At 36.5% G+C, this 25454-nt stretch overlaps 1 protein-coding gene across 1 annotated transcript; it reads left to right on the top strand.

Moving 5' to 3' along the window:
- Positions 1-2908: 2908 nt before the first annotated feature.
- LOC128988986 (progestin and adipoQ receptor family member 4) lies at positions 2909-19657 on the top strand. The gene is made up of 5 exons (XM_054410823.1): positions 2909-3072; positions 4827-5039; positions 17422-17525; positions 18330-18467; positions 19106-19657. Exons 1-5 carry the CDS (start codon positions 2919-2921, stop codon positions 19325-19327), a joined length of 831 nt encoding a protein of 276 aa, XP_054266798.1. The 5' UTR covers positions 2909-2918; the 3' UTR covers positions 19328-19657.
- Positions 19658-25454: the final 5797 nt, after the last annotated feature.

The raw sequence follows: 25454 nt of genomic DNA, 5'->3' as shown, positions 1-25454 counted from the left end.
CTGACAAATAGGCACAAAAAATGAATTTGAAATCTTTAAAAAAATAACATGGGTCTTATGGGTTGACATGGTGATAACGAAATAACAACAAAATATAAACAGAAAATCAAAACAAATGGAAGATATTCCAATCACATGTTTTATTTACAGTTTGTGGGGAAAATAGAGAAGTCTGTACATTACATACTTTTGGTTGGGTTTTCAACCACGGGGCAACCTCTAGGAACATATTGATTATATAAAAATACTTATGGAGACTTTTCTTATGGAGATTTAACATGGGACAAAATTTTAAAGCTTACGACAGCTAGCCTGACCATACTACTGGACCGAATTACACACGGTTGGTGCCAAATGTAATTGTCTCTATATTTGTCCAAAGATTTGGAAAACTTATGACAATTAGCCAGACCATATTACTGGGCCGATTTACCCGCACGTTGTACCAAAAGAAGGTTATGGAACAAATTCTAATCGCATGTTTTATTTACAGCGTGGGGTTAAAATAGAGAAGTTTGCATACTTTTGGTCAAGTTTTTGACCACGAGGCGAGCTCTCGTGTTAACTAATGATATTTTTGCTGTTTACTTTTCATTTTTCTGATGTTTTTCTTTCTATCCCTTTATAACCCTTCAAAAAAATTACATTGATTGTATTATTCTTTTTTATCATTGTGCGACACCAACAACCACACTGTTTAACAACAACGTAATTCTTGAAGCGACATTGAAATAATGAATTTTTCAAGACAAGTAAACATCTTTCATCAACGTCCATCGTCAGTTAAAATAAAACCCAGGTTAGTTTAAGCCTAAAAGTGACAGACACTGAAGAAAATGTCACTGATCAGGTCAAGTTGACACACAGTTTTATAAAAATAGGTAAAACAAAATACTACAATATCACATATTCTTGGAACACTTGATACAGCTGTTGCCAAATTACTTTCCAACTTTCTAGAGAAACCACTTAGTCAAACACCTTATCAATACATTAAAGACAAGGTCTTAAAGGCAAAGTTTGTATAGCCTGATGTCTGAATTCGAATAAGAATCGAGAGACCAGAAAATTCACCAAACTGGTTAACGAACTATGATAGAAATTGGTTCATTAAGTTAAAAACCTTCTCAGTTTTTTTAGGAGATGCGTACATACTCTTGCGGGTTACTCCAAATTCAAGACGATTTTCTAGAAACATTATTTCTTTCAATCTTCCTCCTCAAATCAGTTAACTATTACCATAGACTAAAAGAATTAAACATAGACCGTCAGCCGTGCTGCGGTTAGCATAGGTTGTGGCGTCCACTGCTGGGAGTGCCGTGTTACGGCGTACGAGATATAGCTACACGGCACTCCCAGCGATGGACGTCAGTACCTATGCTAATCGTAGCACGGCTGACGGTCATATTTAATTATTTTTGTCTATGGTATTACATGTTTTACCTATAGTATTACGATCGGCTGACTAATACCTTTGACTATTACCATGGATAAAATATACTCCCTTAGTATTTCTATTTATCTTGCAAGGGACAGCTGAAGCCAATTTTATTGTTAGTTCTGTCCGGTGCACTGTAGAGGTCGTGTTTTGTTTACAATCTGTTTCTCGTTATTTCAGTCATTTAAAACCTCGTCCAAATAAAACGATCTAAACATAAACAATAACTCGTCCTTTGAGTTTTATAACCAAACAGTAAAAGCACAAATCATTAAATTAATCCTCAAATAATAGAAACAAAATTTCATCAACATTAAGCCGTCAGCAGTGACACCGGACATTAACTCGACACCATCGGCCAAATGACCTTATATGCAGCTAATGGTTCAATATCACCACGTATGGCGAGAAACCCTCTACAGCTTGACCTATGTTTCTTAAAACCTTCGTTAACTTACAGAAAATTGGTTTACTTTTTCAAATGTTTATATTTTTTGCCTGATTCCCTGGAAATGATTACGCTTCCATTAATATCAGTTAACAAATCAAGTCCAGCCATTGCTAATATAAACTGTCATCCGCAATTACATACAAATTTGTCTCAAAAGTGTATTAGAGTAAGTTAGTTTGTATTGTCAAAACTATGGTCATAAATGTGTCGTGACTAATATGACCTAAAATAGTATTAGGCCAATTTAATAAAGGGTATGATAAAATTGTAGGTACTTTAACTTTAAAGATGAATTTATACAACACACGACAGAGTTGGCAGCCGTTACAAGAGATGATTAAGGCACAAGGGGTGATATTGAATGAATTACCATGATGAACCAGATGAGGTAAGATTTGAATGCAAATGTTGGTCGTTGGTCGCCAAACAACTTGAGTAGGTTATAATGATTGCATTATACCATACTTTAGTTTCATGATGAATGAATATGACTATCATGCTTATGATTATACATCATACGTTTCTATAATACACGTGCCATAAATATATGCAAATCAAAAGCTAGATTAGCTGTCTACACTCATCTTTTATAGTTTGTGTGATTCTACGCCATTAGAATTTTAACTTTTGTTTCTTCTGTACCTAACGTCGACCTTCTGTCATTATCTATTTGCTAGCCCAATGACAAATTAGTGTTTTTGCTCTAAGACACTATAAAAATCTATCGTCAATTAACCACTCATCTTAAACTCATATCCACCTTCAATAACGCACCCTATGTAAGCGTCTAACCAGGAATGTAATGTCAATGGTATAAGAACACAAACGATCTGCGAATATTCCAGTTGAAGCGACAATTGTTCTTGACCAACGTACGATTCTAGGATGCACGTGCGGGAAATTACAATGTATCAACAAATTGGGTTGAGTCGCCAATGCCTTATGCTGTCGCGGTCGATGCTAGAGGGGTTGCGGGTTGCGTCGGCGCCGGGGCGGCCGTTGTCGTCAGTATGGCTTCTACCGCGGTGGATGATGCCGTGCCTGCTACAATGGCAGGATATGCCGAAACATCTTCAGTTCAACCCCTACATTCACACAGGCTACCGTCCCATCTTGAGCGTCTGGGGCAGCATCGCCAGTCTGTTCTACTTCCACAATGAGACGGTCAACATTCTGTCTCACGGTAGGTGAAGACCACATGACCCAATGTCATCCAATTACCCCAATTTCCATCCATCAATGTTTATTGAATAATCCCTTGACATAGTTAGTAAATCCCGTTATTTTACCTAGGTCTTTTATGATTTTAAAAATACGTTGTAGGCATAGAATGTGGTGGTGGGTAGTAAAGTATCTCACATTGAGATAACGTATTAAATGGAATGTATTTTTAAAACCTGCCGCAGCAAACCTGCACACTAATCAAATTTACATTGATCTGATTGGATATTCAATTGAATCTATTAAAAATATAATTTATGAAAATAAATTACATCCTTCTTGCTCTATCAAGCAAGCTGCTGAACACAAAGGATAACAAACAACATTGAGAAACCGAAAAAAAAACATTAGGGTTAACAATAACATAATTTGGGATGGCTATAAAGTGTGTTTTTAGTAACATAATGTTAGCTTAGTATAAAATAAATAAATTTGCCAAGTTTGATAAAATTTGTTTGCATAAACAAGCAAACTACAACAGTTTATTTTATTTTATATAAAATATAACATGGAAATTTTGAATTTAAATATTTTTATCTTCTGCATGGCCAATAGCCGTAAAAACACTTCAATATACTAAACTATTTGTTTTTTAAGCTCTTTAAAATGGGTTAAAGAGATACTGGGAAGTTTTTCTTAAATAATCTTGCGCGAGATGTAGTCCTAGTGCAAGACAACACTTAATCCTAATGTCTTTGGCATGATTCCCAATTAAGAGAGCAGTCTGCATGCACCTACAAACAATAATTACAAAAAATCTTAAACATTCTCTGCCTTACTACTAGGGGACATATAAATACCTACACCTATAACATTAACAATTTTATTGAGATTTACTTCAATTCCACTCAATTCAGATTTCAAATTGAAGATCAAAAGATAATTATCCAGAGAGAGTGGTTTTATATTTAATCCGTGTTTGGCAAAAAAAACTGTATTCACTACCTCTGGGATTTTTCCGTTGATACGATTCAGCTAACCTCGTGCTCATATACCACAAAAACAGAGGGCTTGAGCTAATTTAGTTGACAGACAATTGATCTATTGTATTTTGTTAGTTCTTATTTTCATATCCTGGTGTAAAATGTAAAATTCGTTAACACATTTTAAAGTGGTTTCGTGTCCTAGAGGTGAAAGACTTGACCCAAAAAATGGTCATTAAACATAAATTAACCTGCAAGTTAGTAGTACTGTATGTCCTTCAAATCGCTTCTTATTGAGAATAAAATAAACTTTTGTAGTTTGCTTGTTTTATATGCTATGTTGCTCAAGCTTGGCAAATTTCTTTATTTCATACTAAAGCTATAAATATTTTACTAAAAACTAACTTTATTACCCTCCCTGTATCAGCAAACAACAGCAAACTTAGGTATACTCGTTAAACCTATGGTATTTTAATAGATTTTACGAGAGAATAAAATCAGGCAAATTGAAATTTGGGTAATCTGCAGGTTTGATGCGGTGGGGGTATTTGGTTAAAAGGCACCGTAGCTAAATACCACATCACAATAATAGTATAACTTTTAACATACTATTCCGGTTGAGTATCAATAGTTTTTTTAGTAGGCCTAATCATATTTTCCTATGGATCGCTGCCAAATAATTGCACTCATGCATTACCGACAGACAGAACTGAGTCTGTACCACTTTTCCACTGCTTTAATGTCACACAAAAATGCCATTGGCGTTGAAACTTTAATATATATTGTTGCTCAGGGCTGCCAATTGTCTACATACTGACTGTTGTGCCCAAGCACATGCCTTGGGAGTCTAGTGTGTTCCTCTCGTGGTGTCATATTGCCGGCAGTGTCGCCCCGTGGGTCGGCAGCTTTACCTACCACCTGTTCATGAATCTTCATCTGGGAGAGTCCTGTTACTACAGGCTACTTCAGCTTGATATGCTGGGCATTTGGATCAGTCAGAGCTTCGGTAAGTAGAACCTAGACGTTCCATCTCCATGTTAAAGTTGTCGCCAGTTTTAAAATCAAACTCGTTGTAGTTAATGTGAGCCACCGACAGACTGCGCTGATATAAATAGCTGATCTCTGTTGAATGCCAATATTGTGAATAAACACACTTTTTTAGCAAGCCAAACTGATGGAATGACTTACTGTAAGATATAGCAACTGTCATGACCCATCAACTATGTCAGCAACAAAATATAAGGTACAAAATAAAGTTTTAAACACTAAATGCATTATGTGACTGGCTCGCACAACTATATGTCGTTTCAATAAAAAAACATGGCAACAGTTGGTCTTTATAGATGGAATGTCTACTTCAGTATCCAATAGTCAATGGTAGACGTCCAGTTCATTCCAAAGAAGTATAAAGAAGAAATATAGACCAATTTTGGTAAATGAATTAACTGAATTTGACCTGAATTACCTCCCTCGACGTCATGACCAGATCTTGCTGGATAGACAGAGTCAGAAACTATTTACTGTATGTTTAAATTTATATAAGTATAAATTCAAGTTTCCATTAAAATAATTCCCTCGGTAGAGTTGTGCTCGAGGTCTCCTGTAACCCGAACTTACCAGTGAAATTGGCTTGTGAATATATATTGCATATTAATATAATCAATGCTCACGGCTGCTAACTGTAGCCACCACAGTGAAGAATGCCATTGCCTAATGACTATCCACCGTATTGTCTGTGCTTTATATCGTAATGTCAATGCATATGATAATCTTTACTATTTACAGCATGCGTGCAGCCATAGATTGTGCAGCATACCAATATTGCTAGGGGGGATTATAAACTATTTAGCTGTGATAGTTAAGGTCACGATTTTTTTAACTAAGGTTGGTTGGATTTGTTTTGTCTGCTACGTAATAGCATAGAAAATAGAATAAATATAGACTGTCAAAGGAAGCTTCCGGCGCCCACCGCTAGGAGTGCCGTGTAGTTACAGCGCACACCGCTGCAGGGAAGGAGCGCAGGTGCCATCCTTCCAGTTCCAGCATTGTATGCAACCAGCAGGCTGCAGCGGTGTGAACTACATGACACTCCTAGGGTGAGCGCCGGAACATATGCTAACCGCAGCACTGTTGCCGGTCTATATTCATTCTATTGTTCTATTGTAATAGGGTAGAGTATTAATACATTCACTAATACTGTAAATAACTAATACAGTAATAGTAGTAGACTAGTAATACAGTAAATAAAGAGCTTTTTATCTATTTATTTATTCTTGTAAAAAAATGTTGCTATTTGAGTTCTAAAAGTGTTTATTTGGGAAGGTGGTACTGTACTAAATTCATAACTATCTTCAGTTTAAAAAAATTATGGAAATAAGTAATGAGTAATCTTACTAATATTATAAATCTGAAAGTTTGTGTTTTAAATATTCCTGTTGATGCCTAACACCAAAATAAACAATAATCCTATAGTAGGGTATTCTGTTCTTAGTATATAGATATACTAAAACTGAGGAAAATAGAACAATGTTAATGAGATATTAAGTAAAAAGGGAGTATGTGGTAGGGTAGGAGGATAGGAAACTGTGAAAAATAAACTTGGACTTGACTTGAGGACACTTCAATATTTGCTCAAAAGGAAGGTGAACAACCAACTAAACTTGAACACGAGTTTAAAATCTCTTTCAAACTTTTAAAATCCAATTAGTTTTATTAAAATAATTGCTAATCATTATTTTACACTGCAAAAAGTTCCTTCGTTTCTTTCAATATGGAGTAAACTAAACAGTTTTTCAGTTCCATGATTAATGAATATTGTACAGACAATGTCAAAAGCCTTAACTTGTTGATATGTAAATTAATCATAATTTAACAGCTAGACTCCCATCACACTTGCCAAATAAAATATTAAGGGTGCTGTAGAGTTGTTTAATGTCATGAACATTGTGTGACTTGGAGTAGTTTTAAAGATAACTACAGTACTTGTACTAAGAAAATGTCACTTCACTTATACTACTAGGTTAAGTTACATCCCACAGGCTTGTCCTACTCCTGCCGCTTGAGTAATGTAAATAAGGGTTAATCGGTAACCCTCTGTAATTCTTAATGGCTATTTTTATGGCATAATCAAAAGTATTTTGAAGTAATCTTGCAGAGGATTAAATTTTGGGTTTAACTTTTTTTAATATCTTAACAAAGTTCTTAGAATCTCCTTTTGAAAGTTTACAAAAAATGTTTTTTTACTGCTGCTGTGTGTTACTGTTAGACGAGGGTTAAAATCCAAACAATAACCAGAGGCTTTTTAGATAATTTCACTTTTAAAGAATCTATATTATTAATACACTACATGAAACTTTGTGTTGTTGTAAGATTTATATAATCTCTCATATTATATACCAAAATGTTCGTCTAGGTGTGTAGATTTGCAAACTGACCTTACATTTTTGAGAAAGTTCCTCAGGCTCTGCCCCAGTGGCTTTTAAAGTTCTTATGTTATCCTTATGAAGAACATATTTGTTTACATTATTATGATCAGCTGGATAATTTAATTGCTCTTAATATAATTTTAGTTGCAATTTGAAATGTATGCTACAAACATTACTCAGGGGAGGTATAGATGAGCTTACGATGACAGCTGTGGGCTTCTCATTAGCTGAGGGAACACCATTACCGTAACAATACGGTTTGCAGCCATCGTCCTCGGTGGTCTAAGTGTGGTTAGCGTGCCGGATTGATATGCTGAGAGTCCCGGGTTCAAATCTCTCTGGTGGCACTAACTTTTTGACTAACATTTTTTCATTATTAGCAAGTTTGGTTGGTTTGGTTCGGTTATAACAGTTTAATTTTATTATTAAGTCATTATAAAATTTTAATTGAGCAATTTCTAGTTTTATTTAAAATGAACAGAATTGTTTTTCTATTAATAAACTTTTGTTATATTATTTCATTATCAGCAAGTTTGGTTAGTTCGGTTAGGTTATGATAGAAACTTTATAATACAAAAATTATAAAATTGAATTTGAGGCATTTATAATTTTATTTTATGAACAGAACTATTTTTGCGATTAGTAAACCTTCATTGCCAAAATGCTCTCTACTACAGCGCTTTTCACGGAGGAATTTTGAACTAATGCCTCAATCGTACTGTAATGGAAGGGGTCGAATATTGTAAAGAGGAAGTGTTTGGCAATGTTGTGTGAGTAGGCTGGTAGTGTTGTTAAACAATAACTTGTTGTGCTGACCTACTGAAGGCTGTTGCTTTAAGTAGGCCAGTGCACTTGATCAAGGGGTCAGTTTTGTGTAGAGTGGTTTGTGTGGTGCACCGGAGGACAGGGTCCTGCTGGGGAGCTGGAGCCCAAGGCCCTTGGCCTTGGGTCCAGGTAAGACAATGTAAAGGGTTTTCAAAATTGGGGTTTGAGTCTTTTCCAAATTGGGGTTTAAGTTACTAACTTATTTATACAGTGTCAGTCTACTCTACCTTTTTGATTGTTGGTTTAGCTTTGTGTTCTTTGTGTTGTTTTGAGTAATTAATAAAGTTGGGTTTTGTAAGCGAGTGCTGAGTTTCATTCCTGAGCTACGTCACCCAAAGTAACAGTACGTATTCCAAGAGGAATACGACCGTTACAAGGTGATGGAAGCGCCAGGAGTTTTGTAATTTTTTACAAAACTTCGATCTTGGTACCTCTTAGAAAAAATAATTGGCTTTAATTTTTGGGGTTCTTTTTGTGAAAAAAATTTTGGTTTTTGAATATATTTTTTTTTATTATTTGTAATCACCACTTTGGTGCAGTTTTAATCAGTTTTTTTGGGAGTTCAGTGTGTTTTGGGACAGCAGTGAACGGCTGGAATGTCGTAAATGTGAAGTTTTCCAGTGATATTGAGTGTGAGTTTATATGCGTCATGTGCGGGTTGCACGTGAGTTCGATATGTGTTCGTGTTTGGTTACACGAGTGTTCTAAGCGTCATGTGCGGGTTGCACGTGGGTTTGATATGTGTTCGTGTTCGGTTACACGAGTGTTCTATGTGTCATGTGCGGGTTGCACGTGAGTTTGATATGTGTTCTTTGAGTTTATTGTGTATCGTGTTTGGAAGCACGAGAGTTATTGCGTTACGTGCTGGATGCACGAGGTATTATGAGTTGTGCTGGATGCACAGGGTTTTATTTGTTATGTGCTGGGAGCACAAGGTGAATTTGTGTTATGTGCTGAGTGCACGAGGTATTTTTGTGCTGTATGCTAAGTGCTAGCTGCACAAGGTTGTTATTTGTCCTGTGCTGGATGCACATGTGTAATGTGTGTTTCAGTTGTTGTTTTTGTTGTGCACAAGTGTGTGTATTTGCCTGGTTAAATATATGTTGTATCTGGGATCTTGTAGTTCCCAGGTTTCTCGAAGATGTGATTCTGTGGTTGCAGACCTGCTATTTCTACTCTAGAGTGTATATTGTGCGAATAATGTGGCGGACACAAGTTGTCAAACTATTCTGTTTCAGCTCTTTATGCGCAGTAGATGCAGTGAATGGTGGATCAATATATTATATTTTGTAGAAGTAGTTTGAGGGATAATTATTCATAGTGTATTATGGTGTACTGTTTTAGAAATATATTTGAGCTTAAACTTTAATTTGATAGTAATATATTTTTTTCAGATGGGGATTTTTACAAATGGTTAATACTGTTAATGATTAGAGTAGGTGTTCATGTTGATATTTCAGAGTATAGCACGAGCAAAGTTGCGGTGAGAGAAGTCAGCATGTTTGTAGGCTGAGGAATGCTGAGCGTGGTGTAAATGGCCTCTCTGTGACCTGACCTTGCTGAGTGCTGACCGTGTTGTGTTACACTGTTTACCTTTTAATACTGATGCTCTAGAGTTTGCTTTGGGAAATCAGCAATGCATGAATGTTTTATTTTGGGAACAAATTTTTGTTTTTACAGGTGATAGATTGTTGGAGAAATTTTAAAAGGGAAATTGGTTTTGCTTACGGGTTAGTTTGTAACGATTTGGGCCCAAATCATTTTTTTTTTCAGCAATCATGTTTTTGAATTTTTATCAGAGAATTACACATGCAATTTTTTCAAGTTCATTTTTTTGAATTTATATATTGTTTTTTTTTTAGTTTTTGGAGTATGTGATTTAAAAATGTAGCCTACTGAAGTAAAATGTTTCACTTGTTTTAACACCAAAGCAAAGTAGGGACTGATTTGAAATGTTTGTTTAACTATTATTTTTTTTTATAGTAATAAATTTTAGTTGTGTTTTTAAAGATACTAAGGGAAATTGAATTTGATTCGGGAGATAATTTTGTTTTGTTAGGTAAGAGATAAATCGCATGACTCCCCGAAAATAACTGTATTGGGAAATAATGTTTTAAACGTTGCAATAGTGTCCTTTAGTGAATTTAATAGTCTCACAAAATTTAAAGACACAGACGGATTATGTATTAAAAGAATATTTTATTGAGATATATTTTGTTGTTTAGATTTTTAATTATCAGGGACTTTAATGGGAGACAAATTGAATATTTTTGTTTATTCAGAATTAAATTAAATTTATACTAGAAATGAAAGACTGTTCCATCATTTATTGTTTTAAATGCTTTGAAGAAGGTTATATTTGAAGAATTTAAAGTAAATCAATCTGAAATTATTTATAATGTTTTGTTGTTTAATCGTAGAGGCCAATGATTTGTTAAGGTAACACATTCCAAACACTTCTCTTAGTTTCAATAATTTTTGTTTCAATGTTGGTTGTTTTGTTTTGTTCTTAATGTGAGTTTGAGAGTTTCTTTAAAAGTCTAGGGTTTTTTTTATAAATTATATGTTGTATTTGTTGTGAGTTATATGTTTGTGTAGGCTTCCTATTTACCCATCCCCACTGACCAACTGTAGACAAGGCTACAAGAACTTCATGATTTGCCGTGTTATCTTCAACATTGTGATCGGAGGAAGAGACTTTGTCAAACTCAATGAAAACTGGGGAAACGCAGCTGGGGGCAATGGCTTTTAAGAAGAGGAGAACTTCAGGCTGCAGTACACTCAATCAATGGCAAAAGCAGTCCAACATCATCGTCAACCAAAGTCGATTCATCATCAATGCTGTCAAGGAACGCTGGATGGACTACAGACTATAGACACCGAAGTGGGAGACATCGCAGAAGACATGGCTGTGGTCAAACATCTGAAGACCAACGACTGTTCGAGGAGGCTTTATCGACGCAACTGCTGAGGAAGTCCGCGAACAGTTGGTCAGTTCTTCCCCTCCTAAACCTTATTTTAATTTTGTTTAGGTACAATTTTAAAAGATTTTAATCAGTTTTTGTTATCAATTTTTTTTTCTCTCTCTCTCTGAGTGGATGTATCTATGTAGTTGAGACGCTGGGGACATCGTCTGGAGGAATTGGGGGGATGTAATGGAAGGGGTCGAATATTGTAAAGAGGAAGTGTTTGGCAATGTTGTGTGAGTAGGCTGGTAGTGTTGTTAAACAATAACTTGTTGTGCTGACCTACTGAAGGCTGTTGCTTTAAGTAGGCCAGTGCACTTGATCAAGGGGTCAGTTTTGTGTAGAGTGGTTTGTGTGGTGCACCGGAGGACAGGGTCCTGCTGGGGAGCTGGAGCCCAAGGCCCTTGGCCTTGGGTCCAGGTAAGACAATGTAAAGGGTTTTCAAAATTGGGGTTTGAGTCTTTTCCAAATTGGGGTTTAAGTTACTAACTTATTTATACAGTGTCAGTCTACTCTACCTTTTTGATTGTTGGTTTAGCTTTGTGTTCTTTGTGTTGTTTTGAGTAATTAATAAAGTTGGGTTTTGTAAGCGAGTGCTGAGTTTCATTCCTGAGCTACGTCACCCAAAGTAACAGTACGTATTCCAAGAGGAATACGACCGTTACCCGGCGCCTCCACCACTTGTGATATGCAGAAAACCCCCTCGCTTTCATAGGTTATTCTGCATACGCACATGGGAGCGTAGCTTTATAGCAAACCCGAATCTTTAAACTTATTCTACTTTATGCTATGAGCTGGGTAGCTGTTCAATAAGAGAATCAGATTGTGTTCATCAAATAGGATTTTAATTTGTCTAAAGTAATCAAGCTTTAATACAGTGACAGTTACTCTTAAGTATAGCCTACTAACAAATGCCTGGTAAGAACCGCTCTGGAGGTAGCTTGAATCTTAGATTTATAATCCCCAAAAACGAAGTGAAACTATTCCCTTGTAATCTAATCAAATCAAAGTATTAATCCCCAAAAGAATTCCTTCAAAACAAAACACAAAACCCCAACTAACTTACAGTCCCCTTAAATCAAAACTTCCCGTACAAACTCCCGACTACAGGGCCTAACCCCAAGATAGAGAAACCAGTACTCACCCAACTCTCCTGGGCACCTTGCCCCGGGCAACTGACCCCTTTCCCTACCTCAGGTGGCCTATTTATTGACCAGACAGCTACTGAGTGCAAAGCACCCAGTGTTTACCAAAACACCTCCAGCACGCTTCCTAGTTGGCAAGGTCACTATCTACAATTCAACCTCTACAACCTCTAGTTTACAAATATCTACAAATATAAAACCTACATCTCCCTTACATCCCCCCTACCTTACGAGATGATGTCCTCAGCGTCTCCACTATCAAAATCCCTTCAAAACATTAATAAAACAATAAAAAAAAATTATCAATCCTAGCCCTATATAGCATGTTACCAGCAAAAAAACCAATTTTAATTACTCCCCCCCTAAATTCCTATTGATCCTATTTGAAACCAACAATGTATTTTCAACATTAATCATGTACAATTTTAGACATATATAAACCAAAAGAACCGATAAAATCCCCAACCATACAAAAATCACAACGTATTTAAATGACGTCGTGTCTGTGACATCCCACCAAGTTTCTGGCAGAACAACGTCATCCAGCAACGATGGCGGAATGTCCTGGTGGACCACTAAAGACGGAGAAAAAACAGTCCAATTCGTATTTAAAATCTGAGAAAAATTTCTAAAAACCGCGCTAGAATTGGACACAAACGGATCTACTGTGAAATTTTCCAAAGAGGTCCACGCCGCAGGCAGTACATGAATAATGGAAGGTGTTTCTGTACTCGGCAAACAAGGGTACTGCCTGGATATCAAAACCACGCCCCCATCAACCAACTCGCAATCGCAACCAACTTTAACCTCAAAACCCCCTGGTACATTTACGGGTAAAACTGATGAAAAGGTGGGACAGGACAGGGTGATGTTCAATGATGGATTCGTGACCACGAAAGTGTCCTCCGCCACCTGTGTCACCAACACGCCACCATGCGAAGGACCGCAGTAGAATGGGCACGACTTCCTCAGCTCTTCAATGGTACGGTGTGCCAACAGCTTCTCCGCACACTCCATAGACAAAGCCGAACCCCGCCGCTGTCGTGGTAGCTTGCAGAGTTGCGACGCCCCAGGCCTGCAGTCATCCCTTTGCAGCCCCGAGATAGTACGAACCATGGTTCCCGCCAGTGCCACAAGAGTAGGGCTCAGTGCCATAGAACAGGTGAGTCCCTTCCATGCCATCGGTACCGGGACATATTCAAATAACGCCCATCTGTGCCCAATCTGTTGAACAGGCACTTTTATCGTTAAAACAATCTTCAACGGTGATACTTTACAGCTTGTTATGGGCAAAGCATAAAACATCCCGACGTCGTGTAGAGCAATCTCATATCCATCCCTCGACAAGTTCCGTCCTAGTTCCACCAGATCCTTACGTAATAACTCTTCCGGCACCAGTGTCGAAGGTAAAAGATTCTTCTTGCACTCCCCCCGAGCTTTGTCATCCAACTGCCCCACTAGACTCCCATACAGTTGCGCTTGAAGGTGTACTATGTTCAGCAGCATATTCCCATAGATGTTCTCTGAAGATACACTCGAACTCATCTCCGTCCTTAGCAGGTCTAGAGCAGCATGCACCTTGCCCAACACCCTTGACACATCGCCTGAATAATTCTTCATTTGATCCACCGTCTTCACAAGGTCCAAATGATCTTGCTTCATCACATCTTGTAGAGAATTCAAATGTTTGTTGACCGTCTCCTCGTTGTTCGATAAGGTGTGCAACTCTGTGTCAGTAGCTGTCCCACAACACCAGTTTAACAAATTGCCAATTGTTTCCACTGCTCTTCTTCCTTTCGATGCTCTGGAGACATTCCACCGAGGAACCAAACGCTGCTGTAGATCTTCCACGAGTCGATTGAGCTCCAAAGAAGCTGCTGACATCCTCTTCAGACGAAGATCAGAAAAAGGACAAGTAGGTAGGGGAAAGGCTGACAAATCAGGAATTTTAAATTGATTATTAGGTAAAACGTAGGTTAAAGGAATAGATGCTTCATAAATGGCCAGAGGATCCAATTTTCGAAAATGACTCCCAGAGAACACCTTCACTTCCAAACAAAACGCAACCCCTGGGAGCAATAAAATCCACGTAAAATTACACCCCATAATTGAAAGTAAAATGAGTCTATGAACCCAGAACTTTATTGGTCCTTTCGTTACAAATTAAATCCCACAATATATATATATAAACAATTAATCTTCTTCCAGAACTATGCTAAACTTTAAGAACAGAAATTCTCGAAACCCCTTCTACAAGTGGTACTCTGTTTTTTCCCCCCTTTTACCATCATATAATTCAAAATCAAAATCTACTATAAACAATATACTAGTCTACATATAAATATATATTTTTTTTTATCACTCCTATTAATTCCTAAAATATACAAAACAGAAAGCTATACAATCATTTTCCAACAGAAAACATTTCCCCAAAGCATATCTAAAATTGTTTAACAATATACACCCATTGTTTGAATAATAACAGCAAGGTAGAATAGCTCACGTCAGTGTTTGCACAATACACCGCTACAATGTCAGCGCTTGCCGTCTCTGCGCTGAGTCAGCTGCTAGGCAAGGCCATTCACTCTGACCTAGTGAGTAATACTCAGCTCTAAATTCTGCAAATAACTAAAGACAAATCATTACATTGTGGAAATATACAATCGTACAATTATTCCGAAAGTACACTAAAAGTACAAAAACCCGTCAGTCATTGGTGAAGAGCACTGGTATTTCTATTCCAAGGTCAGCCCTTTCATTCCTCTTCTTACAACCCTTTATGCAAAACCCCAAATAGTACCTCCAGTTCGGTTACACAAAAAAAAATTCCTGTGCATCTAATACTAAATCCTAATACCTATTTCAAAAACAAAATAAATAAATAAATCAACTGTCCAATCTACTCTTTATCTAAAGAACTTAAATCCCCTGATATCTAAAAAACACATTCAGATAGCTCACTCTACTGCCTATCATTACTTACACAAAATCAATACTATATATACAACAATAACGAGATAGCGCCTACACCTAAATAACCTTACTTAAAAAAAAACATCTTAAAAAAACTCCCCTAAGTCAGACCCCAAACATTACTGACTTGGTTGAAATAAAATATTTACTATTTGAATTTGGGTTAGCGTAAATATTGCAATAGAAAAAAGCGAGAAAGCCTGGACAGTTTAATAAACTAAAAAGAAAACTGAATTAACATGCAGTGTGCTGCATTTCTTGAGCAATCATTGAAAGAGCCGATCTGCAAACTATGGAAACATTGGGAAGTCTAGAACACCACCAAGTGGAAGAAATAGAAAATTATTTTTATAGAAAATTTCTATTGAAATGAATACGGTAATGAATTAATTAATTTCTATTAATTTCATTTTTATTGAAAATGAATTTATATAACTATTATTATGGACAACCTAATGCAGGTATGTGTGGGAAACATTTGAAGAAAACACTAAAAACAAAGATCAGCTTTTGAAAATTGGATATTTACAAGAAATGTAGATTATACCGAACTGAACTGTTATGTACATCGTGAGTATTTCCATAATCTTGAGTCGACTTTTTTAAGGTCATCGGAAATTATGACTGTTATTCATTTTAAAATGACGCCTGTAATACACTTTGCAACTGCTTGAATTAGAGCAACAGGTACCGGTACACTAGGAATAATTAAATTATTGTAACTACTTAGTAACAGTAACTCAAAATGATGATGGCAAAATAATTGTTAGAGGCTATATCGTCCAGGAGTTCATAACCATCATCAACTAGTATAATGTAAACAGTTTTTGAAATATAATTAATTTTTATCATAATGCGTAACCAGAACACACATTAAAACTATTTATAGACATTTTTTGACCCCAAAAATTGGATTTTTGTATTATTTACCACCAAACTGTAATTAATTCATAAATTTTCTTTTGCGATGACTATACTTTGGCCAGGCTAATCCTCTAATAGGAATGAAACCCAGTTAGTGGACCAGTTAGTCTCAGATTTGAACTATTTGGCTTGGATGCAACTTTTGGGAGAAGGTCCATGAAGTTAGCGTACCCATATTAGCGTATCCACTTGTTTTCATACCAATCGTTAGTTCTCAAAAAATACAAAAGTTATAGCCGATAATAAGTGGGTTCACTAACTTCACAATTATAGAATTTCCAGCGGGCACCGTTTTCTGACAAAAAATGCTTATATCTACAGTAGAACCCCTGATATCAGGCCTTTAGTGCCTGTTGGAAATTCTATAGGTGTGAAGTTAGCATACTCACGTGGAATGCCTTATAACTTTTTTATTTTTTGACAACTAACAAAAATATTGGGGAACTATCAAGAACTAACGATTGATATATAGATATAAGAATTTTTCGTCAGAAAACGGTGCCCGCTGGAAATTCTATAATTGTGAAGTTAGCGTACCCACTTTTTATACCTCGTAACTCTTTTATTTTTTTAGATCTAGCAACAATATTGGAGAACTATCGAGAACTAACAAAGAACTAACGTTTGGTAAAAAGATGTAAGCATTTTTCATAAGAAAACGGTGCACACTAGAAACCGGAAGTGTGAAGTTAGCGTACTCAATTATTATCTATGACTTTTTTATTTTTTGAGAACTAACGAAAATTTTGTGAAAATATCGAGAACTAATGATTGGTATGAACAAAAGTGGATACGCTAATATAGGTACGTTAACTTCGACCTCGATGGAGACCTTAATTGGACAACCCTTGTAAATGTTCCATCACAAACTCATTTGCTCAAACAATTCTTGTTCTTTGAATGTTCTGGTATTGAAATTGAAATTGCAATGAGGTATGATGGAAAAGAAATAAGGTACAAGATAAATTGGATGAGATGAGATGAGGTGAAATGAGATGGAATTGGTTGCAATGAGGTGATGTGGCACAAAACAGGATTAGGTAAAATATAATGAGCAAATTGAAATAATTACCTTTCTATTGGTGATAGGTGTGAACTAGGCTCTCGTGTTAATCTATGAAGTATTGCAGGTGCTTTACCAATGGTGCGAGCCTCAGTCTACTGCCTGCCTTACTTTCTGCAGTGGCTGGTGGTGGCTAGTTACGCTGGAGGCTCTGTATTAGGATTAATTAAGGTAACGTAAATTATCTAGGCGTAGATGTAAATTTATTTTTTGTCAAAAAAAGTTAGTATGATCCTTCTAAATTATTTGCTTGTTTTTCAAACATCTGACTTCCATAGTACTATTATGAGAAAACCACTTGAGGGTAATGCCACACTAGGCTGATGGAGGGTGCCACACCGGTCGGGAATCGTCGCTCAGTGAAGTTGCCGCCTGCGACAGTCGAGGTGGAATTGGACTGGGCCTATTTCTTCGGCGGGAATTGTCGCCGGCAACCCTGCCACACTCGGCTGTCTTTCCCATCAGTCGCGCTGAAGCCGCGCTTCCTCGTACTTGATTGTCGAGTGTTTTGAGAAGTTATTCTAGTACGGATGCGGGTAACTTTATACTTAGGAAATAAGTTGGAATTGTTGAGTTGAGCAGTTATATGATAATAAAGACCCCTATTACAGCCATTAAAAACACAAACATTATGCTAATTCTCCTAATTTTAATTTGATGTCGATAATCTAAATTGTCATGTTTATTTAACAACCAATGGAAATTAAAATTCAATATTATGTCTGTTACTAAGTTTTACTGTTACCTGATATCCAAAAACAAAGCATAAATGGCTTTACTCAATATCTTGCATGGTGCATCTCGTATGGTCGTTGCAAGACAACTGCCAAAGCCGACGATTTTTACCGCCAGTGTGGCACCCCGGGTCAATTTTTGCTACAAAAACCATTGCGACACCGGTAAGTTTGGTAAAATATCTCCGGTAAGTTTGGTATTCTTATTACTAACTTGTCTAATCTTGTTTTGTCTTGTTAGGCAATGAACGCTTGGTCTCCATGGAAGAGAAGACTTTGTTTCGCAACACCATTCCTCATGAGATCTGTCCTCTGTATACTCAGGTACTCTAGGTTTGGTGGCGGACACCCGGACTCCTTTATCCACTGTGTTATGCAGGTCAGTCTAGTTTCACCATAGAATAAACACCCAGAACTTTCACTGAGTTAATAAAAACGTTGGGTTTGAACCTGCTAGTGTCCACACTAGAACCATCGCTGCTGCTGTTGTGATAAAAAAAAACCAACGTGATTTAGTATACACATTTTACTTGTATAATGTACAACCATATACAGGGTGGAAAACCACTCACGGGACAGATGAGTATTTTAAAGATAAGGTAATAACACCTGGAATTAAGCTACTGGTCATTGTGGCTGGGAGGGCATCTTGGAGATGACCAAAACCGATGTTGTCGCACTCCCAGTATATGCACAACATGATGGGAGGGGGTTGGGGGAATCCTACAAATGTATGATAGGCTGCAAGTTGTACATGGAAATGTGATGTTTAGTTCCATTCCATCCATAGCTGAAGATGCTACAGTTTTTAGCTTTATTAACGTGGTATTAGACAGTAATCAGTAATTTATATCAGCACAATCTGTCGGTGGCTCAGTTAAACCTCTGTAACTGCAACTTTAACAAAGATGAATCTAATCTTTAGTCAAGCTAGACAATTGATCAACACTTTCCTGCTTTGGTCAAGATTTAAATATCACTGCCACCACTTTATCGTTGCCTCCTTGACCACTCTAGGACGTGTTGTCACTCCTTGGTGGAGCGATCGGTGCGATGAGAGTTCCAGAGAAGTGGTTTCCTGGTCGTCTAGACCTCTACTTCAATTCACACAACATCATGCACGTGCTAGTAGTCTGCGCAGTGTACAGCATGTACCGAGCCACTGTACAAGACCTCCAGTGGATGGCGCATGGACAATGTACCCCTCCGCACTTTCCCCTTCCACACGACGAACTGTGACTGGACAAGTAGTGTTGCCACTGTCACCTAACCTGGGTGACGGCCATTATGTGTCGATAATTCACTCAAAACTGGTTTCAAAAGTAAATAACTTGACAATACACGTTGGTTGCTGTGGTAAAAGATATAATTTTGATGAATTATTTTTAGAAGTCAATCTTGAAGGGGAAACTACATGTAATAGTTTTATTTCAAGTACAATGCAAATTTGAGCAGAGGAATGGAAACAGTGGTGTACCGAGAGGGGGCGGCCCGCCCCAGGCCCCTCACCAACATAGGCCCCCAAATCAGGGCCATATTTCTATTCCCCAAACGGCAGACACGGCAGAACTCAGCCTGGGAAGTGGCCTCAAAAGAATATTTTTTCTCTTGGAAAATAAATTTCACCTATAATATTGTCAAATAATAATGTAATATTGTCCTTAGAATTAGGTGGTACAAATTTGCGAGTCGAGCTAATATTCTCACGATTACCGAAAGCGACTGCAAAGATTGCGCGATCGAATATCACGACTCCCAGCGATCGCAGGTGACAATAAATAGGTCTAGCAACTGCAAAAGATGTTCTTGAATGCTCCGAGACCACAGAGACGTTCATGTTTTGCCTGGATATTGGGAGACGAAGATGATGCCCTCTCAAACGCGGAAGTTGTTCAATTTTGGCCCCAAACATAATAGACAGTAATGTCCTCGCTATGGTGCAAGATATTCATTATTTCACCGTGCACGTAGAATACGATCGCGAAAGGTACCCACAATTTTACCTTCACCATGACCGGAGGGGACTCAACTCTACAAATTTGGACTTAGAGTTTGGGAAAGAATAATTTTCTTTGATATAAGATGTCATCAAAATAATTACTTTCCATGGGGAGTGAAACTACTAAATTTGTAAATTTTGCCATGATAGTTGAGATATTGTTTAAAATATTCAATCACTTTTAAACTTACTGTAACCAAAACCTAACCAACAGCAACCAAATTTTAGCACCGAACTAACCAGTTTTCTGCAGTGAGGCAACACTGCTTGTACTTTTGAATCTCCAAGTGCAATACCTACTACACTGAGTAGATTTCTTAGACAATAGATTCAAATTTTAGTATACCATAACATATTTAGTCCAACAATAAGCCTTTGTAAATAGTAATTTATTTTCATACACTAAAGGGTAGTTTCTAAGGGGACAATATTGGTGTCCAATTTTGTACGGAGTTTTTACTATGTGAAGTCACTTTTACATTTAGGAATCTGATTATACACATTATTTATACTTGATAATTTTGAATGTAAATAATGCTTTCCAGTTTTTCTAGAAACTACTGTACAGAGTGAGTTTACAAGACATTTGTTTCCGGAATAAATTTAGTCAACAAAATAATGATTTCTGATTCATAATTTAAAATTAAAACTCATACTGTACAGTAAATTATTGAGAGAAATGTTCTTTAACTTGCAGATACATAAAAGTTGATATAATTATTGCAATGCTCAAGTTCAGATCAATTATATTGCATTTAACTTAATAATTACAGAAAAAAACTATTTTTGCTTTCATTTTAGTCATATTAGTTATAAACATACCAAAGTGAGAAACCTATGATCCTACTTTGTCTTTGTAAATGCTAAGTAAAAGAAGAGAAGGATAAGATTTGAATAAAAAATGTATTTTTAAAGGTACGTTTGGTTCTCTGTAAATCTTTCTGTGTTATTTATTGCGTGGTACTTTTTTTTATCATAGAGAATGAAGTATATCAAATTTACTGGAAGGCTAGTATATTTTAAAAGATTTAGCTACAGAGAAAAGTTGCTATGATTCTTTTCCGTTAATGGAAAATATAAAACTTATACAGTAAACAATGCCTAGGAAATTATCGTTTTTCACTTGTAATTACGAACATTAAGTTTTGTTATAACCAGCTAATGACAATAGAGTGGTTTACTACTATATACTTGAATAATCGTAGTAGACCTAAATAATACTTTATTCAGCCACTAATTACATTGATGCAATAGGCTTTCTGGCTTCTAGTATAACAGCAAAACCATTCAATCAATAATTGTCGCTTACAAAACTACAACTCTTCTGCTTACAAATTTCTCTTACCTGAAGCACCTTAGACAGCTTTACATTTTCAACATAAACTGGCTTAACTAGTTTGTTGATTTTGTAATTCATTCAATTCCTTATTCTGAGAAATACGGTAATGTAATTTTATTATTTTCAGAAAACCATGGCGGTTTAGTTCCCGATGAAACCTTTTCATGAACATTTCAAGCATAATTCTTTACCCCCCTGGTTTTCTAGCTACCCAAATAAAGGTCCACAAGAATGTTTTTGAGTAACTAACTGTAAATGAGTTTGAAAATATGTACAGAATATTAAAAAAGTAATGACCAGTTATGTTACCCAACAAGCAACATTTCATACATATCTAAAATACAAGCTTCTGAAGCTGTTTTATAAAAAATATGTACAACTTACTTAAAACATAATAAATTAAAACTCTTTGAATGCAAATTAAAATAGAGAGATCTTAAACCATACAATGCAAATACTGTTATGAAATTTGATGGATTTTAAACTTTGACCAACACCAGTGGCGGCGATAGCGGGAGGGCCCGCGGTGCGGGGGGGCCCGCGAGCTAGGGGGGCCCGTGAGCCTTGACCGGGATTTTCGGTAAATTTTACCGGCACAAGGGCCCGCGATAGTGTGACAGGCTCAGCCACACTGGTCCCCTATCATAACAATATTTATATGAGAATTAAAATATGTTTTTTTATGTTGAACATTTGTTCAAACCTATAGTTCAAGTAGTTTACAACAGCTAAACTAACACTATTACTTGACCGATCGATATAAATTATCTACCAACCTAAGTAAAAGAATTGTCATCAGTCATGCGGGTTGCATTAACTGTCCTCGTGGATTGCGCAGTCAAAATTAGTTGCATAATAATAGGGCCGTATTTATAACCAATGTGATGGCCTCTGGCCTAGGAAGATAAAACATTAATGTTAATCCTCCTAGCCCCCAGCGGGTGACACCATAGAGGATCCTCTATGCTGATTCAACTAAATAAACTTGACAATTTTGTTACGACCAAATCGGCAAATTAACCTAGGTGGCTAGGGCACTACCTAATAAATAATTCCATTCTTTCATTGATGCTAAAGAAGGATTTTCATTTCATTTCATGTCTTACTATTAGGAGGCTGCCCTTTAGATTTGTTTACTTCACACTTTAGATGTGTTTACATCAAGTCAGGTAAAAAATGTTACTTACCTAAGGGCCTCAGGCCAAATCAGATCGGTTCAAAATCGGGTTTCTTTTGAAACGGTTGATTTTTATAATAGGCCTATAATGTCGATTTTCGAGCCGAACAGAGCCTGGACTACAAGCTTGAGAGATCAAGCACAAAGTCAGAAAATCAAGCTCGAGCCGATTTTCTCAGTATTCAAAACAATAATGCACAAATAAAAGTATAAGCTTTTATATCCGTGAGGATCACGCTCAGGAAATTGAAAGATTAGGCCTACGCTTTTGCCGCGTTTGTGGATATCGACGAGAACATTTCCCCGTGGGTGACGATGATGATGTCTCCGCGGCTGCAGATGTTTAATATTTTGCCGCGATTGCGGAAGACGATAATGACGTTTCTTTTTTAGCGAGAGATATATCTAGGATTTAGCCGCGATTACGGAATAATGATTTACCCGTTACCACCGACGGATCGCGGGGAGATATTAGGCCGTGATATTTGATTGGGCCGTGAACGCGGGAGACGATGATACTGCTATCTAATGATGTCATAGGTTTGGTTGCATTTGCAATCACGGTAAACTATGATAATGTTTCTTCCATGACTTATGACTACGGGAAGTATTTACGATTTTGCCGCGATCATGGAAGAGGATAATGACGCCTCGGGAGATGCCTTGTCAAGTTTATTGCAAAATTGCAAGTTTAGGCGGTAATACATGGGAAATTTTTTTTAAAGATCTTGGGGAGAGGGGGGCTCGGCGAACAAACTTGCGGGGGGGCCCGTGGGTTCTTATCGCCGCCACTGACCAACACTTTATTTTTAATACACAAAATTGTATAGATAGTATTGTTTAAGCTGTACGAAAAATGTGTCCAATAAACTTGAAGTTATTTTACGTGGTTTATTGTAACAAAACTGATTATAGTTAAATGTCCATTTATTATAGATAAAGATAACAGAGGTTTAAACACATTATTAAGGATAGGAAAGAACATTAGAAGAAATACTGCTTGTTTGTAGTTTATTTGTTATTAATACATAGTTTATGAAATTTAAATTTATAGGCCAATGAAGATTAGGGTCTAGGTCTTTCAATTGAAGGCTGTGAATCAAACTCAACATGTTAATTTGTGTTCTTGATTTGGTTTTAACAATTTACAAAAAGAGCTGATTACAAAAAATTAAATACTTAAGTTTAAAATTGTAACTGTCTAACAATATTAGTTGTGGCACTGAATTTAGTTTAGTTTCACAAACCCTAAATATATCACAACAAGTTATATTTAATACATTAGGGTCCCAATTTTATACAATGTAATTTACAGTTGTCGTTTATGTTATTGAATAACAGTGAAATACATTTCAAATTTCAAATAATAATGTTTATTATGTAAATTGATGATTTGCTTAAACACAATCAAAACACAAAAATATGTTTTTTCTATAGGTATATTTGGTTCCCTCGAAGCATTAGCGTGTTTCCTTGCCTTTGGTGCAGGATTGACAGGTTCAAATTGTATCACAATGTTTTGAGGGATTTGATCATTTTTTTGAAATAAATATTGTATGGGTAAAAAAATGAGTCAAGAACGTTCACAAAAAGTGAAAAATTTGTATCGTATTACGTAAAATAACCAGAATACAGACATCAGAAAACAAGACGAGAGGTGACTGCATGAAAATGTGGTGATGCAGTAGAACTTCAGGTGAGTGACAGTTAGTTCCCATTGGTGCTGTCAGTCTTATTCATCCAATTTAACAATGAGTTTCTTGGCTCTCAACATACAGAAATATTCATCTTTCTACCTTGATATTCTGGTCTTATGTAGCCCATGTGATACATTTATGACATAATTCCACAACTTCAATTCACCAGTATAAAATATTTCATCGTTATTTCGTACTAAACTTTTTCTTCTGAATAATGTCTACAATCTAGTAGTAAGATGATATTGATGAAACGTCTGAAGAAAAAACTAGTTATATTAATTCAAATACTTTAATACTTAGCCATCTCATACTAAGCTTTATTTAACTTTGTAACTATCAATCCAAAATCATTCATCTGTAACCTCTAAGATTATAAGAATAATTATGTATTTATATCCTTGATAGAAACATTTCGAAATAAACATGTCTGCATATACATGTAAAATTTTAAAAATAATACTAAATATTACGTCTAAGTATGTGCACTTTTGTCGGTACTTTGGTATTATCCGGAGGCCACCCTTATACAGCGCGCTGCGGCGGTTATCTTAGGTTGGGTTATCATAAATATGTTTGTAGGACTTTCCTCATTTCATTATGAATCAAACCAGATGAGTCAGACTTTCGCTCGCCAAATGCCCTTCAAGTAGGCCAAGGTGAAGTCGTTGACCGGAGCGCACGCATCACCTGTCACCGCCTGTATCTGGTTTTGCAGCGACGCATTCAACTTAATCCTCGCCGAAATTGCTGCCTTCTGGGAGGCGGAACTCAAAGGCCGCTAATTGTAATAATGTCAAATATGGACAGTAAGTCAATTAAACTATGTTCTTTCCATTTATGATAAACCAACCTAACATAACCGCAGCAGCGCGCTGTATAAAGGTGGCCTTCGGATAATACCAAAGTATCCTTTTGTCTAGGTATTTGTTTATTTTTCAATCGTGAAACTAAAACCATGTACCATGCACAGGATTTGCATATGTGGGGACAATATTAATTCCTGTATTTTTATGCGTTGTAAAGAGATCATGTACGTATCGTGGAAATAAAGTTTAATAAACACATGCATATTTGTATTTTCACTTTGTTTTAAGATCTTACTAATTAAATAATGCCAATACTGTAAACTTAAACCAAAACTCATGTTCTTA

The sequence above is a fragment of the Macrosteles quadrilineatus genome, unplaced genomic scaffold (assembly GCF_028750875.1).
Source record: "Macrosteles quadrilineatus isolate MER2022 unplaced genomic scaffold, UCM_ALF_1.0 Scaffold_3__2_contigs__length_128488019, whole genome shotgun sequence".
Classification (NCBI taxonomy): Eukaryota; Metazoa; Arthropoda; class Insecta; order Hemiptera; family Cicadellidae; genus Macrosteles; species Macrosteles quadrilineatus.
This window is presented reverse-complemented; position numbering and strand designations above follow the sequence as displayed.

Excerpts from the sequence above, each read along its gene's own strand:
- LOC128988986 (XM_054410823.1), top strand. The coding sequence starts at position 2,919 with ATGATGCCGTGCCTGCTACAATGGCAGGATATGCCGAAACATCTTCAG. Across the intron at positions 3,073-4,826 it reads GGTCAACATTCTGTCTCACG|GGCTGCCAATTGTCTACATA; the intron begins GTAGGTGAAGAC and ends ATTGTTGCTCAG. Across the intron at positions 5,040-17,421 it reads TTGGATCAGTCAGAGCTTCG|GTGCTTTACCAATGGTGCGA; the intron begins GTAAGTAGAACC and ends GAAGTATTGCAG.